At 37.8% G+C, this 18,127-nt stretch overlaps 1 protein-coding gene across 5 annotated transcripts in view; it reads left to right on the plus strand.

Moving 5' to 3' along the window:
• Positions 1-18,127, plus strand: part of PCDH10 (protocadherin 10) — a 138,948-nt gene that overhangs the window by 12,439 nt on the left and 108,382 nt on the right. For 4 of the 5 annotated variants that reach the window (XR_005700777.2, XR_005700778.2, XM_040063979.2 and 1 more), the window contains exon 4: positions 2,625-2,930. Coding sequence is in view for 3 of the 5 variants with exons in the window: in XM_040063979.2 (XP_039919913.1) it covers positions 2,625-2,930 (306 nt within the window). In the remaining 2 variants the exon portion in view is untranslated. Of the gene's footprint in view, positions 1-2,624; positions 2,931-16,094; positions 16,191-18,127 lie in introns of all 5 variants that reach the window. The other variant, XM_040063977.2, reaches the window with a different exon arrangement.

The following is an 18,127-nucleotide window of genomic DNA, read 5'->3' on the forward strand; positions in this document are numbered from 1 at the left end:
AATTTCTTTCTGGGAAGCCTGCATCTTAATATTTCTTTTCAGTCTTTGATAGCTACTACCACTACAGAATTTATATTTGCACTATTTTTCTCCTTGCCTGATGATCTTCAGTCGATTCCCAAAGCATATCTGCAATTCACATTTCCATTCTTCGACAGTTCACTGATCAGAAATTTATTTTCAGGCTTCTGCCAATTATCATGGCAAGCTTCTAATCGAAACTGGACCTGGCTTTGTATTTTGCTTAATTTAAAATTAAAAAGTCATTATAAAATGAGATTAATCAGAGATAAAAAGCTTTTATTTCTCATTTCCTCATGATTTTTTTTTCTGTTTAAATGATTGCTTTTCTTACTCAAGAACTTGTTGATAGCTCGTAATCATTGTTCCTTTCTGAAAAGAATGTTTTTTTTTGTAGTGTGAGATATTGCATAAATATTATTGATAGAATTCAAATTTTAGTTCAAAACTATGGTAGAATTCTTAATACTAACCCTCACACTGAAGATCAAGCTAATCCAGTTCCTTACAATGTTGCCTGGTAAATGAGCTACATTACATGAATCTTACTACAGAATCACAGAATCAGCTGGGTTGGAAAAGACCTTTGAAATCATTGAGTCCAACCTGTGCCCTGACACCACCTGGTCAGCCAGACCATGGCACTGAGTGCCACATCCAGCTTTTCCTTAAACACCTCCAAGGGGCAGTGACTCCACCACCTCCCTGTGCAGCCTGTTCTGATGCCTGATCACCCTCTCTGTGAGAAAATTCCTCCTAATGTCCAACCCAAACCTCCCCTGGCACAGCATAAAGGCTGTGTCCTTTTGTGCTATATTACAGCTGTTCAAAATTTTTTCCTATTTCTTTTAAAAGTACTGTAGCTTTTCTCTTTTTTTGTAATTCTAATGACATGCTTGTAAAATGCAATGTTTATAACAGATTTAGTTCAGTTTTGACACACTCCTAGGATGCTCGGTTCTCTTTATAAATAAAAGAAAAAGAGGTGTTTTTTTACCATTCTGCTTTTCTATATGATGTCGAAGATTGTATTAGTTTAAAAGCAGCTCAGTGCCACAGAGCTGCTTGCTCATTCTCCTAGGCCCAGTGGGATGGGAAGGAGAATCAGAAAAAAGTAAAACTTTGTGGCCTGAGATAAGAATAGGTTAATAACTGAAATAAATATAATAATAACAATAATGACAAAACGGGGAAAGAGAGAGGACTGAAATTGAAGACAGAGAAGTGATGCACACTACGCTTGCTCACTAGCCACCGATTGATGCTCGGCCCAGCCTTGAGCAGTGACTGGCCCCTGCCTGCCCCCTCCCAGTTTCTACAGTGGTCATAATGCTCTCTGGTATGGAATAACTCTTTTGCCAGCTCACATCAGCCGTCCTGGCCGTGCTCCCTCTCAACTGCTTTTGCATTTCCTCACTGGCAGAGCATGGGACACTGCAACGCCCCTGATTTAGTGTGAGGACCGCTGGGCACCTACCGAAACTTTAATGTGTTACCAAAATTGTTCTCATATTAAATCCAAAACACAGCACTGTACTAGAAAGAAAATGGACTCTATCCCACCCACGAGCAGGACAAACCAACTTGGTGATGCTGGTATTTATTTTACTCTGTCCCTGTGATTTCATACACCATTCCTCTCAAAACAAGTATAATCCAACGACTTAGTGACTCATAGCCAGGAAATATTCCTTTGGAAGGCTGATCTGAAAGTAGTCAAAAGCAGCATAGCTTGTCTTTTGAGATCTTAATAACATTAAAGGATTTCTAAGCAAACATTTTCATGTTGGCATGGATAATTGTTTGCTTGTATAGGGGAAGCATTAACAATTTTTTCAATAGTATCCACAGCCACATTGCATATGAACTACAGGTGCCTTTGTACTGCTAATTGCAGTGTTTTATTATAGGGTTCTGCCCTATTTCTTGGATGACTTGATGATAGCAAGGACTGCTGCAGCAGCAATGAAAACTGTCACTGAAAGAGTGATGTGATGATTGAATAAGCTCTCCTGATCACTTGAAAACTCGATTCCTGCTTTGAAACATCTGTTTTTAATATCAATAGGCTCCATCTGTATAGCAAAGTATACAAAGATCGTTCCTTTATAGGAGTCACTAATGTTACACTTCATAAATTTAATCTGTGATTTCTAAATCCAGATTTTTAATTTCTTTGGTCAAATGCCCATGTATGTAGAAACAATTCCTTCATGTTCTTAGGTAGGTATTTTCAAGGGGTGAACCACAGGCATCAAACTACAAGCAGAACCCATTGTATGAATGGGTTCTAAATGATGAGATCTGCGAGTGATTTTGTGAGACAGAACCACCAAGGCTCTTCTTGTGCTATTTTTGTATGTGTGTGTTGCATTCTAGCATTTAGTTACGCTTGTTACAGGGTGTCTTTGACTTCTGAAGACTGGATAACCAGATTTTTTTTCATGTTGTTGCTGAGGAGGCGAAACTCATGGAAGAAGTTATTACGGCATTTCTCGTTCCACTTCTCTTTCCTTGGCATAATCTTTCTCATCTGTCAGCAGCTGTTCATGATGCCGAAGCTTATATCTGTAGTTTTGTTTTTTTTTCTTTCATGCTTGCAGGCATGGATCTCTTCTCCAATTGCACAGAGGAGTGTAAAGCACTGGGCCACTCAGATCGGTGCTGGATGCCTTCCTTTGTTCCATCCGATGGACGCCAAGCTGCAGATTACCGCAGCAATCTGCACGTACCTGGCATGGACTCCGTTCCAGACACTGAAGTGTTTGAAACACCAGAAGCCCAGCCTGGGGCAGAAAGGTCCTTCTCCACCTTTGGCAAAGAGAAGGCCCTTCACAACAGTCTGGATAGGAAGGAGTTCGATGGACTGCTGTCTAATACACGAGCGCCTTACAAACCACCATATTTGAGTAAGTACTATCCAAAAAATCTCTATGAAAGTGTTCCCTTTGTGGGAATGAAAATTAGCTCTTTCTGCTTTTCATGCGAGGAATATTGCAGGCACAAGTTTAGGAATGGGGGAGGGGGTGGGAAATGGCTTCTCTTGGATTCAGGCACCAGTGAAGAAGGCATTGTTCAGTGCTTTTTTAGAAAAGACAAAATCATGATTGTTTTCAGTGTGACATCATTGTCCGCGACAAACGTGACAGCTAATATTAGTGGGGGAGTTGCTCAGTTTTGTTTTCTGATGCTGGATTATTTTCAAAATTTTCCTGGGTGGATGGTTTAAACATTGACGTTGCCGAGGCTAATATTTTCTAAGCCTAGAGTTAAATTGAGAGAAGAGTCCTGGGATCTTCTTTTTACAATTGAGAAGTATCTTATGAATAAACAGTATGTATATTATTTTGATGTAGCTGTTTACATAGTTTGAAAGGAAGAAGAGCCTTTGGTCTGATATCTTTCAGCCTGCATGGTATTGACTCATCAGTGCTCCTCTGTGCCTTCTGTCTCATTCCAAAATCTTGCCTCCTACTTTAGTCACCTTTTGACTATGGTTATGTGGCATGAAAGAGTGTGATAGATCTCGAAAAGATTTTCATAATTCCTTTTGGAGTCTGAGCCAGCTGTAGAACCCTTGAATAGCACTTTGATCTAATATGTCTTTTCATTCTATTTGCTGTGTTCTGTATTTTATTAGAGGCTGTAATTTCCTTGACTTGAAGAATTTATGATGTTTATCTGATCCAAATAAGCCAAAGACATTAACACTGCAATATCGACCCTTTTTTTAGAGCAACAGAGGTCTTTTAGGACAGCAGATTGAGGGTAAAAGAGAAAAGAATCTCTCTGAACTGTTATATTTATTTATTTTCCTAAAGCATTTTGTTGTTCTGAGGGGTAGTGTGCTGGCAGTCCTGAAATGTGAAAATCTTTGTTACAGATCATTCTCAGCACAGACAGATCATTCCTCCATCCTTAATTGGCTATCCTGGTATTTTTACTCATTTAGGAGAGGTCTTTTTACCACTTTAATCTGTAGATTCACTTTACTGGCAACTTTAAATTTGACTACCAGTTCTGATATGAGAAAGGCATTCCTAAAAACCTGTCCTGAGACAATCAGCTTATTTTGTGGGGGCTAAAATGTCATGTGCCAATCTTCCAGTCATATTCTAAAGACCAGTGTGAAATTTCAGTACACTTTCAGTCTTTTCTGAACAGGTCTTCCATCATTTTTTTCTATGAAAAATTCTTTAGCGCTAAGGCACAATCTAGCAGTATTGATTTAATCACTGTCACCTCAGTTAAGAATTTAACTTTAATTTGACAATTTTGGTAGCATCTTTAGATGGTCTAACCACAGATGGGTTCTGGTGCAGTGTGGATGTCGCAATGATGATTCTTACCTGGTGACACCACAGCGGTAGTTCTGTTCTAATTTGTTCTAGGCCTGGGAGTTTAATTTCAAACAGCAGTGACGTGCTTATTTTACTGATAGTTAAGGAATCTTTGATTTTGTTACACTGACACGAGTAGTTTTGTTGAACAGTGACTTTACGTAGAGACATTGATCTATATTTTGCACTTTTCCAGTATAAGGACATAAACAATTGGAAGTAAGGTATCAGAAGTAACCAATATAAATGAGCACTATTACATAATCCACACTTGAGAATCCAGATTTAGTTTTGCTTTTTTTCCTTGAACCTGAAAGCTAAAATTTCTACAAAACAAGAGTAATGCTCTAATGCTCCACTGGTTTAGTTCCCCCCTCCTTTTTTTTTTTTTTTTTTTTTTTTTTTTTTTTTTTTTTTTTTTTTTTTTTTTTTTTGGTGTTTTAGCTTACAATTGTATAGCAAAGAACAGGAACAACAAAAAGAAAGTGAGCGCTAGTTGCAGAAATGGATAAATACTTTATATTAATCATGTATTAAATGAATAAATCAAAAAAATATATACGAGGAAGTTGATTTGATTTAGGAAGGAACCTTAGTTGACTCACTGCGTAATTGCAATTAAAAATAAAATTAAATTCAACTTCTTAACACAGAAGACCATGTCAAAATTAGTTCGTCAGGAGAATGACTTTTTAAAAGAAATAATTAAAATGTATGAAACAGAAACCTCATATTAAAAACACAGTATAAAAAGCTGAAGCATATATGAAAATGGCCACATGGAAAATGAGTAGCAAAGAGTAAAAAGTGTATTGCAGAATGCAAAAACTATTTGAATTTGATAGGTGTCTTTAAAAAAACAGAACAAACCAACCAAACAAACAAAAGACATTCTAAACTAAATGATCAGAAAAGAACAGAAATTCTAGCTAGTGGCTTTTAGGCTAGTCATTAGTGAACATAAAATGGATACCTCAGAGCAAATAGCCAAAGGCATGCAAACAGTATGGACAGCTTCAGGATATTAGGTGTACTAAGCTAGGAGAGAATTGGTGAGTCTTTTGAGGTGCAGTTAGCAAGGACAAGGATGTGGCAGAGATTCTAAACTGTTTCTTTGCAATTCTGTTTCCCTGAGGAGGGCAGAGAAAGGCAGGCCTGTCTAGGGAAGCACCCATCCCAGTTAACCATTTTAAATAAATGTGTGAAAAATGGAAGAGGATGTTGTTGAAAAAAAATGACTAAAACAAATGGAAAGGAGTTACTGGATTATGTGTTTCTTTAATTTTTGGCTGCTAACAAGAGCTAGTAACCAAAGAATATCAGAAGCTGTGTTTATCACTTAAAAATGTACTAGAAAAATTTTTAAATTAGAGACCAATGAGAAGCTTCAGCACAGGACATGCATTTGTAAATTAGGGATTTTAGGAACAAGGTAGCTGGCATCTGCCCAGGAAAGTAATACAGAAAGATTGTCAATCTATTAGAATTTTGATAAGAGTGTGAGTGAGAATTTATCAACAGAGTGTATTTGAACTTTTCAAAAAAACCTTTAGCACAGCTTCTGTGTAGTAGAAGAAGCTCCTAAAGTAATCAAGTGTTGTCATAGGGCAAAGCACTACCAGACTCCGTGCCCAAGTGGAAAAAAAATCATGAGCACAAATGGAACATTTCAGCAGAAGCAGAGTTCCCCAAGCGTTTATGTGGAAATCCATAGAGCTTTAAAAAATAAAGTTACTTAGAGAGAGCGATCGGAAAAATGGGGACAGTGTTTGCAGATGTCATGGAGGGGTTTGGGTCCACTGGGTCTCGAGTAGCACGTAACTCTGATGGGCAGTGAAGCGTGGGCTGCTTCCCAGGTAGCTGGCTCTGGAATGGCAAGCTGCAGAGCCGTGTCAGCATGCTGGGATGGCTGAGGAGCTCACTGCCTGGAGCTGTGCCCTTAGTCAGTGGCTCCAGAGGCTCACTGGTAGCTCTAGGTGGGGCTCCCACGGTGCCACAGGAGAGTGTCTGCTCTGGGATTCTCGCGCTGCCTTTCCGTGCGCGCATTCAGTGCAGAACCTTGGGAAAGATAAATGGAGAAGGTGATGCGTATTAGCGTGAGAAATTTGGATTCATCCTAAGGAGAAAAAAAAAGACCGCAGAATAATTCCCTGAGAAGTTTCCCACAATGGGCAAAGCCGGCAAGAAGGAAATAAAATACCAGGTTGTAAAAAGGGATTGAATTGAAAATATGCCGCAAAAAGTGCTGCAAAACCCCTACACAGACCGTGTCACTGTGTTCCTCTAGACGGTCCATTCATTCCATAGAAACACATGGCATAGCGGCAACAGTACTGGCAATAACTCTGCAAAGTCATACCAAAAGCTCAGTACTAATTAATGTAGACAAGCTATGATGGGGACAGGAAGTGAAGGAGGCTGCATAAGAAGTGAGGAAGTAAACTGTGTGCTTTTGTTTGTTGGGCTCAATAGCAAGAGAGCAGCAAGGACGGCAACAGGGGCACAAACTGATCAGATCATACACATTTGATAAAATGATACCAATTTGACATTAATTGCGGTAACCTGTTGAACATGTGCAGCATGACTGAAACTGAAGGCTTAATGTAGTGTGGGCATTTGGGCGTCTGGTTCTTTATGGCTGGAGGTTTAGATCGTTGCTTGGTTAAGTGAAAACACCAGCTGTATTACCAATTGTTATGCAGAAAAGCATACAAATCTCATACCTGACAGAGTTTCTTTTTTGTTCCATCATCAAATTTTCACCTTGCTGGTCTTAAGCCAGTGGACTTATTCATACACCAATTTCCACATAAACATACATACTCTATGTATTTTCTGAACAAAATATAATGTAAGTAGACTTCTACATATTACAATAATATATTTTGAAGAATATATTTATTTATGCAAGTTTTATGTAATTGCTATCAGTAAAAATTACAAAGTTGTGATGGGATCAGTAAATTGTAGGATTTTGGAATAGTTTTCTCATAGAGTGACTCCAGGATTCTCCTAACTTACATATTCTTCTCACTGTGTAACTAACACTTACTGCTTCTTATTCATCCAAGTGGTTTGAGCACTGCATTTCTGCAGACTGTTAAGAAATTTTCATAATGACTTAAATATTCATAAAACATGAAAGAAATTCTGAAGCTGACTGGAGAAAATAAGTGAAATAACAGTGGTGAGGAAAATAAAATGTATCTTTTATATAATTCCTATGTTTTCAATTCTAACCATTTCTAGCTATCTTTTTCTTTCAGGTTATATTAGCCGTTATTTCTATAAATAATATTACTATAGTTACCAAAACGCCTAATCCAAGATTCAAACTTGGTTGGACCAGATTCTGTAGGATATATAACAGAGACTATCCTCACAATGAATACCTGATCAGTCTGATTCTGCTCTATTTCTAATACTTTGAGCCAGGTCCTGAGATGGTAGCAGTGGAAACAGCACCATTAAATAAATCTACCTCAGGAGTATTTTGGTCTATAATTAATAAGAAATAGCATTCATTTTTTTAAATATAATTTTGGTTCATTCTAGATGGGCAGTAATTTTGTAATACTTTAAAGCTTTCCTGAAGTATTGTACTGACGTTAGTGATAGAATAATTTTTCTTCCTATTAGGCTAGGATTTTTTCAATATACAAAACTAGTCAATAATTGGTGTAACACCTGAACTTTCATACGTAGAAATGCTTATTTTCCTCTAAAAAAATTACTTTGGCAATGCTGAATCTACTTTGAAAGCAGGTTAAAATAAACTGCATAAGGTCACAATCTCCTGCAGGAAATAACAGTATTTATACAGGGAGACATTCTGGAATAATAATAATGTTCTGAAGTAGCCCCCTAGTTAGCTCTGCAACATTTTCTACGTACACTCAAGCATTTTCATCCTCACTGATGAAATGGTATCATTGTCACAGAAAGTATTGCCACCACCATCAACATATTTTATGCATTTATCAGGACTTTATCATGTTAGGCGGGACACAGAGGATAAAAAAAGCTGGTCTCTCACCCAAAGAGCAGGTGTCTAAGCAAGGTGAATTGGAAAGGGGGGAAAAAAAACCCCTTTCTTTGGACATTTTGATTTGTGTGGCACAGTTTCTTAACATCTGTCCTCCCTTTGATAGATGCACATAGTTCTGGGCTTACACTGTCAGAGGATGTGGAGACTTGTTAGTGTCATCCAAGGAAATGAAATTAAAGTTTGTCCTCATCCCATGCCTGTTCTTGTTTGCCTGGGTTGCCACTGATTCTCTTTGCAGCAGAGATGCCAGGAAGGTCTGAACACGATTTGGTCCCAGCACAAGTCCCTGTGTTTCTGTAAAAGTACACATGAAATCTGATGGTTTCGTTCTACAAAGTATTTGTCACCTGCTCAACTTGGTCTGTCCAAGTCAAGTTGCTTTACAAATGAAATTTAAAAATTTTCAAAAGCCTTTTAAGAGTTTAATGTGTAAGAAGTGGACCATTAATTTGTTTAAAATAATCTACCACAGAGCTGACACAAAACACAGTTTAACTTACAGGCGTTATCCTCATCCCTGAATTAGATTAGAACAAATGACCTAGAGGAGAAAGTGTTTGTGTATTTATACCAGGATAAGAAGTACCTCCAAAAGCCTTTGATTATTTTTCAAAGGAATAAAAAAAGCGCATGTAAATATTTATTGTGTATTTTGATCTAGTTAGGATCATAAAGGCCCAAATCTGTTTGCCAGGATTTGTAACATAACATTTTCTGCTGATGTTTAACATAAATATTTGAAAAGATGTTTTAAGCAAGAAGTCTTCACTGTCTCCAAACAACTTTCAAAAAAAGAGAGAAAGAAATTACAATTTGGTACCATCAATATGATGGGAGAAGAAATTTTTTTTTCATTTTTTATTTGTTTAGTTATGTCTCATTTCAGGAAATTATTTGGGTAATTTTATCACAGCTGTGATAGACATAATAGTATTCCATTTACATAAACATCAATAACAGGTTTTTTTGAATGGGACACTTGATTAATTTTTAAAAATGAGGCCTGCCTGCATTTTTGCTTTTAAAATTAGCCTACCTGATTTCTAAGACTACTTAGGTATAAATTTGCGAGCTGTCTGATCCCTTCATTAATAGTTTTTTAATTCAATTTGTGATTTTCACACACACTTGAAGCAAAAAGGCACAGAAGTAAAAACCAAAGAAATTAGCACCAGCAGATTGCATGTGCATATTACAGTTCTTGGTCTAAGAAGAAAACATTACAAAGCTGGATTAAAAAAAGTTGTACTAAAACTAAATTCTTACTGGCATGAATAAACAAATTATATGTTCTCAGTCAGTGAGTTGTTCCTTTGTGAACAGGACATTTTTGTGGTGTAAAAGAAAAACTATGTGGACATCCTGCATATCCTGCCACAGTGAAACTCCTGACCTCTATTCAGGGATTAATCCCTGGGACATGCTACATCTCTGATTTCTGCACAGGTGAGAATGGCTTTGCACGTGCAAAATTTCTCAGCAGAAACGGAGGATTGAGTTGAAAGGCCGCCATCAATGCTAAGAAATCTAATGGGAAACGTTTTCTTTTCTAAAAAAGTCTAGTAGAGCATTCCCATATCTGCTGTATTTGAAATGCTGAGATTTGTTTGCTCATACCTCAAGTCTGCCACTTGAGTTACATCATCTCTGTTAGGTAAATAAATCTTACAGAATTCCTCCTACACCTGAAATAAAACTTAAACATGTGTGCTAATTAAAGTAGAATTGAGGGAGAGCAAGACTCTGATATATTTTTACTCATAATAGTAGGATCTTTATGATCTTGAATAAACCACTTCTGATGATTCAACTGTTCCCTGTTTATTGCATAACTTCTGAAAGTTTTTTCTTTTATCTTACATTCACGACTGGTTTGCATTCTTCTTTGGAATGTATTCCTCTTGCAGCTCCTGCTCAAGGGGGAGAACACTTACAGACCATTATTGCAGCAATAGAAAGGAAATGGATAGTTCAGAAAGCCAAAGTAGAAAGGAATATATGAATATGCAAAGATAACTTGGCTGTAGCCCAATAAAGCCCAATAAAGAGATTATTTTAATCAATTTTTATGGAAATAATGAATATACAGTGAAATAAGCATTATTCTTTTCATTTTAAAGCACAGGTGATAGCTGTTAAATGCTATTTGCTTCAGCCTGTTTGTGTAACTGTGGCCTTGGTCAGAATTAACAGTACCCAGCACTGTACAAAGTACTGATTGAAAATTGTGCCCATCTTTAGGTTTGCATAATACCTTTTATCTTAGGTGACTCTAGAGCTCTTCCCAGCTACAGTGCAGGAAAATAATTGAAAAGGTTTAAAAAAATTAGTAAGTTTTATTTTAAAGAAAATTATGCTCCTAATTAGTCTGTGAAAATGCAGAATTTCAACTGCTGCTTTTCGTCAAATGGCGGTAAAATCTGTATTTGCCAGTTCTGGCTGGAATGCATAGAAGTCTCGTGTATCTTAGCTATCTCAGACTGGTGCTATATTTATTCATTCATGTCAATTTTGGCAGTGCTTATGTGTGCTGTGCATATACCATCTGTAGAGATTTTTTTTTTTTTTTTTTTAAATTAGAAGATACCATTTTCTGTGTTCCTACCAGCGGAGCATGAAGAAGACCAAAAAACCCAGCAGAAAGATTGCTTGAAACTTTAGAGCAATGTTTAAGATTACTGTGCTATGCTGCTTTAAAATTCCAAAATGCCTCTTGTCCCATAAATTTAAATCCTATGACAAAAGTAATTTAGCCACTTAGGGACACGAGTCTCTCTGGGAAGTATGGAGATGTTTGCAGTTGAAATTTTCAAAGGAACTGAAGTTATTTATTTTTGATAGGCAAAATTCTATTCATTATGCATAAATGCTGTTCTTCAATGTACAAACCTCCTTACTGTGACAGTCAGGGGCTGGAGAATTGAATGTGTGCCTGATCTTGGGTCCGTGCACAACAAATCTTTTCCTCTCTGCGTGCCTCTGTCCAAGGAGCTCCTTGGCCTGCAGAGCAGAGGCAATTATACTTGCTTTGTGTCTTCTGCTGTACATGATAACTGAGGTTTTCCACGGTCATTTCCACTGCTTTGATTTCAGAGGGTTTCCTTTCCTTTTTTCCTTACTCTTTCTTGCCTTGACCTAAGTGGGAAAAATAGGGAAAACCATTTAAAGAATGCAACAAATAGCCGGTAAGGGGGGGAAGTGCATCTGTTCATCACGTTTAGACAAGCACGCTGTAGGGATCGATGCTGCTGTTTGTCTGGCAGGCCTGTAAACAGCTTCATTTGTGCATTAACCACTGAGAATCCACATTTCCATGCTACTAGTCTGATGAACTGCTGCTGGGAAGTAGCTGGGAATATATTTGTTTTAGAAACATAGTATGGCGAGGTCAGAAAAGTGAAAAATTAGGTATTGGGTACCTTTTTGGAGAGGAAGTAGGAGATGCAATAAAAATATAATTTTTGACTTCAATGCCTAACAAAGTGTTGGAAGAACTAAATGAGATAGGGATTCACAGAAAATCCAGACTCTTCAGAGGTAATTTGATTTCTTTCTTCGTTAGGATAATGGCCTTTTTTGGCTGAAGAAAATACAGTGGACATGGAGAAGCAAATTTTCAGAACTTGGTTCCTAAATTCTGCCTGAAAATCACATGCTTGTATGAGTTGCAAGAGTAAATCTGCATTTTTTTGCGTACATATCAACCTATTTCATATGTGTAAAGGTTGTTATTTTACATTACATTTTTACAGGTCATCAGAAGTAATGTGGGTTAGAAAGGAAAAATAAAGGATGCAGGGTAGATCCTCCAAAGAAGTACAGGGATGACAGACTCCTGTTTTTGCAAGTGAGCTGAGTCTTCTGACTTTATCTTTTCACCTTCAGCATCACAGCTGAATTCAGCCCTGGAAAAAGATCCATTACGAAACTGCTCGAATGCAACTCTTCTTTATTCATAAGGGATTTTATAGATGCTGATACTGTTAATTCATCTTTTGTCAGAGTAAAATTCTGTCACTTTGTGACTTTTTTAGTTGATTGTTTGGGCTTTAATTTAACATCCATCTATGCCCAATTGGAATTCAGATGTCAATTGCATGGAGCTTCACACAGCTGTGCATATCGGTAGGAACTGGGATCTAAAAAAGTTCCACCTTACAAATGAGGTGCAGTACTAAGTTTTTTTCTGCTCCACTTGAGATAAAGGACTGTGTGCTTTGTACTTCCACTCTTCTTTATGGCTACCCTAATGCACTAAACGGGATCCTTTCCACCACTGGAATGTCATGGTCTGTACTCTCACACTCTCTGGCCTGCCTTTAGCCTGTGTCAACCAGCTTTTATCCCTAACAAGTCTGGGACATGGTGCCAGGGACCACCCCTGAAAGCAGACTGAATATGTTCACATGCTGTGGCCCATGCAGATTGCTTGACGTGGCTGAGAAATTTTAATAGTGTGGGTATAAGTCATTCCATTCTGGTAGTCTTAAATGACAGACAATTGTGAGGGGAAAACTTCATTTATAGATGGAAATGAGCCAATATGTGATTTTGAAAAAGGGAAGTTTTGAAAGGCTTCTGAGAAGCCTTTGATGCATGTAAGCATGTCATCTTGGTAAACTGTGAAAGACTCCCTGAAGTCAGAGTGTGTGCTGCTCTAACACACAATGTCAGACAAGCAGTGTGCTTTAGAAACAGAAATAGAGCACTCAGAAATAGAGTGGGAACATACTTGCCAGGTCCTGATGCCAGCTAATCCCTGCTAGGAGAGAGGAGCGTTGGAAAAGACATTGTGGCAAAGGTACATTGGATAGGAATTTGTAGTGTGATGCTGATGTAATGCTGTAATGCATGTTACCTCATGTAAGAACAAGTAAATTTAATTACTGCAGGCCAAATCCTGCATGAATAATTTAGACACCTCTGAAGGCCACCAAATGGTGATCTACGTGTCTGCCTCTCCCTTGAATCTATAGGGAACAGAGGCACATTTGAGCAATTTAGGAGGAATGGTTCATATCCCTCCTCTCCTCCCCAGGGCTCTGAAAATTTTAAGTCACATTGTAGCTGGCCTTTAGTGTGTTCTGCATTGCTTAACCCTCAAACAGAAGTGTTTGTTTTCAGGCTTGTCAGCTGAAAGAAATGTGTACTGCAGATTTTGTAAGAATGCAATAAGAGGGGTGAATTTTGAAAAACAATGAACAGAAACAAATAGAGAAAAAAGAAAAGAAGATTGAGGAGAAGAAATTACTGTTGCATACAAACACAAGCAAGTTTTATTAAAAAAAAATAAAGAAAGTAATCAAATAGGAGTTTTACTAAGGATGATACCAAAATTACTAGCTTATAGTGAGTTGCACAGAATGTGTGTTTGGTACTACAGCACGTATGCAACTAGAATAAGTTGTTGACAGAGAATTTGAAAATATTCTTAGGAAATACACTCTGTGCTGTAAGCTTGACATACATCAGGAGTAATTTGGGAGTTATTTAATAGGCCTTAACATAGTACATAATTATAAGAACTGCAAATTTAAATTTTTCAAAGTCTGTGGTTCTCTGACTTTAATGGTGATGTCATGTATTATCTTTAGTGTTTTCAGGTAGATAATATGGTTATAATAGTACAGAAAGACAAAGAAGCTTTATTCCTACTGTATCTTCTGGAAAAAATGGTCTTTTGTGTTTTTATGGTACATTATAGAATATAGCTTAGTACTTTTGTCTGCTGAGTTGTAGTAACTAAAAAGCATTGTTTCAGTAGTAAATAATCAGAACCAGAGATAAATCAAATCTGACATCAATTATGCTGCTGGGCGGTTGCTGGGGGTGGAGAAGAAAATTCTCTGCATTTAGAACAGAAAATCAAATGCTCATAAAAGTATCTTCTGTGCAACAGAACATTCATGACAAACTCCAGGGCTTGATTCAAAAGTCAATCTTTCTTAGTCATGCGCTTGATGTAAAGCACATGTTGATTAAGGTCACTGCTTAAATGAACTGAGTAGTTGCTCTTAAGAACTGAAAAGCTTTTTTTTTTTTTTTAATTTAAACTTCTTTTCTTTTTTTTTTTTTTTTTCCCTTTTCCAGAGGGTTTTCTAAGTCCAGGTAGCATATAAATCTCAGAGCACCCATTAGCACCGGAGAGACTTATTTCAGTGGCTGTCATGATTTGTCAGCATTTGTATCAGGCATCTCACTTGCCACATGAAAATAGTTGCATGTTCCAGGCACCGAAAATACCTAAATGCCTTTTAAATATGTGTTTTCCAGTCTCAAAGCTAAAAGAAGCGGTGTTATGTGTAAGTCAGCAATTTGGTCAAAAACGTTTTTCAAAAAAATAGAGATAATCTGTTGTTGGTCTAGAACATGATGTTCAAATTTGAAAGGTGGCAGTTTCACACTTAAGTGCAAAGGATACTTTTCCCCTTTCCTGCAATAAGTAACACTCTTTGTCAGGTTTACTGCATTATGGTCAGTGCAGTATCCAGCACTGTCAAATTTTGGCATGGTTGGGAATCCTTCTTTCTTGAACTGATTTAAATGAATATAGACATAGATATGTATGCACTTAATGAAAGGAGAAGGAAAAGCACAGTATATGTGGTTTCATAGCTTTCTTTATACAAAAGATGGGGTTTTTTTGCACAAACACATTTGTTCCAGAAGTAAAGGAAAGAAAGATTTTAATGGCCTGTGGAGATTATTTATTCAGGCTAAAATCAAGCCTGTTTCCAGAAAATTTCAGTGCAGCAATAAAAACTTTTGCATTTTGGCCTACTCTAATTTATTCACAGCCTGAAGACCCGATGCTCACAATTGGTTTTCTTGTTTCACATGAAATCTGGGTAATTGTACCCATCAGTCCGAATGCTCTTTGGTTTATTTTAGACACAATATTTATGTCTTGGATTTTGCAGATGCCAGAAGGAACATTTCAGCCATAATGAATGCCATATTGTTATTAGGGGCAAACTCTACCCTGGGGCAACTGGCAAGTTCACATGCAGGAGCTGCTCCTGCCTCTCCTGTCTTGTGACACGCCAGAATTTGACAGGCAGAGTGTGGTCTCATTCTCACCTAACACCTTTAGTGGCCTTCAGGACCCTGCAGATACCCTCCTAAAGCACACAAACAGTGATCACCAAAGGCAGCAGACTCACTGACATCAGGGGAGATTTGATCTTGATTAATTATTTATCTGTCTTTTCAATTGCAAAAGTAAGTATGTTCCATCTTCATTCCCCACCCCAGCTGTTTGATATAATGCAGAGTTAAAAACACTTACATTTATTGTGTAAAACGAAACGTGGGCAATCTGGAATGCAAGGTGTTTTATCCAAAAGTTGTCTACAGGATATATAGATTTGAAGAACAAAATCTTTTCTCTAAAACCTTGAAAGAAAAGAAAAAAGTACCCCTTAAACTAATTCATGAAGAAAAGATACATGAGTAAAATGCTATTTTTATATTTGTGTACCAGAGTTTATTGGCCCGGATAAGACACTCTCATTTTATAATGCCATTCATGGAATATTCACAGAAGATTATTAGCAATGCTTTAGCAAACTTCTTTAAGTATTACATAATTTTTAAAGGGAATTTTAAAAAGAACAACTTTATGGATTGAAAAATATACTGAATTGACACTTGCAGTGACTGGAATGCTTTTTTGTCCACAGAACATGGGTGGCAGCAGAGTAATCCCCATCCTACATCCCCCAGCCCCAGCCCCAGCCGTGTGTCTCACCCTTTACCTGGATGCAGCACTACGAAGGGTGAGGGAGCTATGGTAGTTTACTCTGCATTCCCGTCCACTTGGTGACCTCTGTCTGAAAATCATAGCTGCTGATAATCTGAGCTTGAGCTCCAAGCTGGCTGGAGCAGCCAGGTTATTTCTGACAGAGTGCATTCTACCCCTGCTGGGGTCGTGGTCTGTGTTCGCTTGGGTTGAGTTAGAGCAGGAATGCTGAACTTGCACTCTGGCTGGTTGGTCGCCAGAATTATCCATTCCTGGCTTAGTGAGCAGCTGTGTTTCATATGCCACAGTTAGCATGTAGACTGTAAGGCAAACCACCAAAATGTAAAGGACAGGTAAAATTAACAATGCAAATTTAAAACCAACCTTGCTTTAACACATACGGGGTAACGATCTCCTTTTTAAATTATTGCTCGCTGCAAGTGAAGCCAGAATAGTTGGGCTGTTCCTGAATGAAATGCAGGAAGTTACAGCAGCCCTGTGTTCCTTCAGCATTTGCCGTGCTCTGCGGGGAAGGCAAGATCTGGGTGGCGTGGTGAGGCACACAGTTTGTGCAGGGCTCCACAGGAGAAGACGGTGAGTTGAGTGCTCGCACAAAAGCCCACATGTGAACGCCTGTGCTGTCCTGGTAGGACACAAAAGAAAGATGAGAGACTCCAAATATTTCAGAAGGCAAAGAGCATAGAAAAAAGGCTTTATTGTCTAATTCTTACTACCTTTTATAAGGTGTTCCGATACAGATTGGTGAATAGGAATGTGATTGGTGAATAGGAACGACACCTCTCTATCCCCATTGGTGAGACCAGAGAAACAGCAAAACACCACCTGGAGAAAGATTGTTTTGAGAAAGGATAGTTGTTTGCCAAGATTGTTTTGAGAAGAAGCTTTCTTGAGAAATTTTTCCCTTGGGAAAAAGTTAGCACTTGCTAGCAGGCTAAAATCTCTCAGGCCCAGAGATATCGGGCCCACACTATGTGAAGACAGATATTGCTTGGATATTGTCTGAACTTAACGAATGTAGCTCTGAAACAAGAGAAGAGTTTACATAGTGGCTTTACCCCTGCTCTGCTGTTTTTGATTTAAAAGAAAGGGGCTCAGGTCTTCTTTCTCCTGAGTGAAGGGAGATCAGGAGTAACAGCAGCAGCATGGCTGATGTTTGATATTCTTTGGAAATTTTATCATCTAGCAGTTCCTTTGGATCTTTAGGCTGTTGGCATTTCTGGGGGGACTCAGAAGTTGTTCTGTTAAGAGCAGAACTAATGCTGTGGGAGCTTATGGAGCTCTTAAATGTAGTCCAGAGGGAAAGTGACAATAGTTGTAAAAGGCATAGGATGTGTTTTCTTTCGCTGCTTGGGTTGCCAGCTGTGGAGGGAAGCACTGGGCCCTTTCTCTGTCCCCTTTAGATCAGCTACAACTGCTAAGCAAGAGCAAAACTTGATTCAGAGAGTTTGAAGGTGTTCCAAGCCTTCTAGGCTTTTCCATAAGAGGAGTGCTCTTCCTGCCTGTACTCACAGTTACAAAATAGTAAGCCGACATCAAGTTTGGATACAGTAGGATGATTTGCAACAGGGTGGAAGGAAGATTTATTAAAGAGACAAGAGCTTTACAGTACTTTCTGTTAATTTCTGATCCATGAGCTAGGAATAATTACTGCATACTTTACTTTCTCTTTCATGTTTATTATGTTAGTGTTTTTCATTTCATTCTGTTCAGCTACCACTGATGTTTTTACAATTCTTATCAGTCTGCACAGAATTAGCGCACTGTGGATGGGAGGGTGTATTCAGCAATAAATGAATCTTAATATATTTTTGCTAGGTCTTTTTATTTTATTTTATTTTATTTTATTTTATTTTATTTTATTTTATTTTATTTTATTTTATTTTATTTTATTTTACTTTATTTTATTTTATTCCATGTAAGTTTTATGCATTAAGTACTCTTCCTGTAACACTC

The sequence above is a fragment of the Hirundo rustica genome, chromosome 5 (genome assembly GCF_015227805.2).
Source record: "Hirundo rustica isolate bHirRus1 chromosome 5, bHirRus1.pri.v3, whole genome shotgun sequence".
Lineage (NCBI taxonomy): Eukaryota > Metazoa > Chordata > Aves > Passeriformes > Hirundinidae > Hirundo > Hirundo rustica.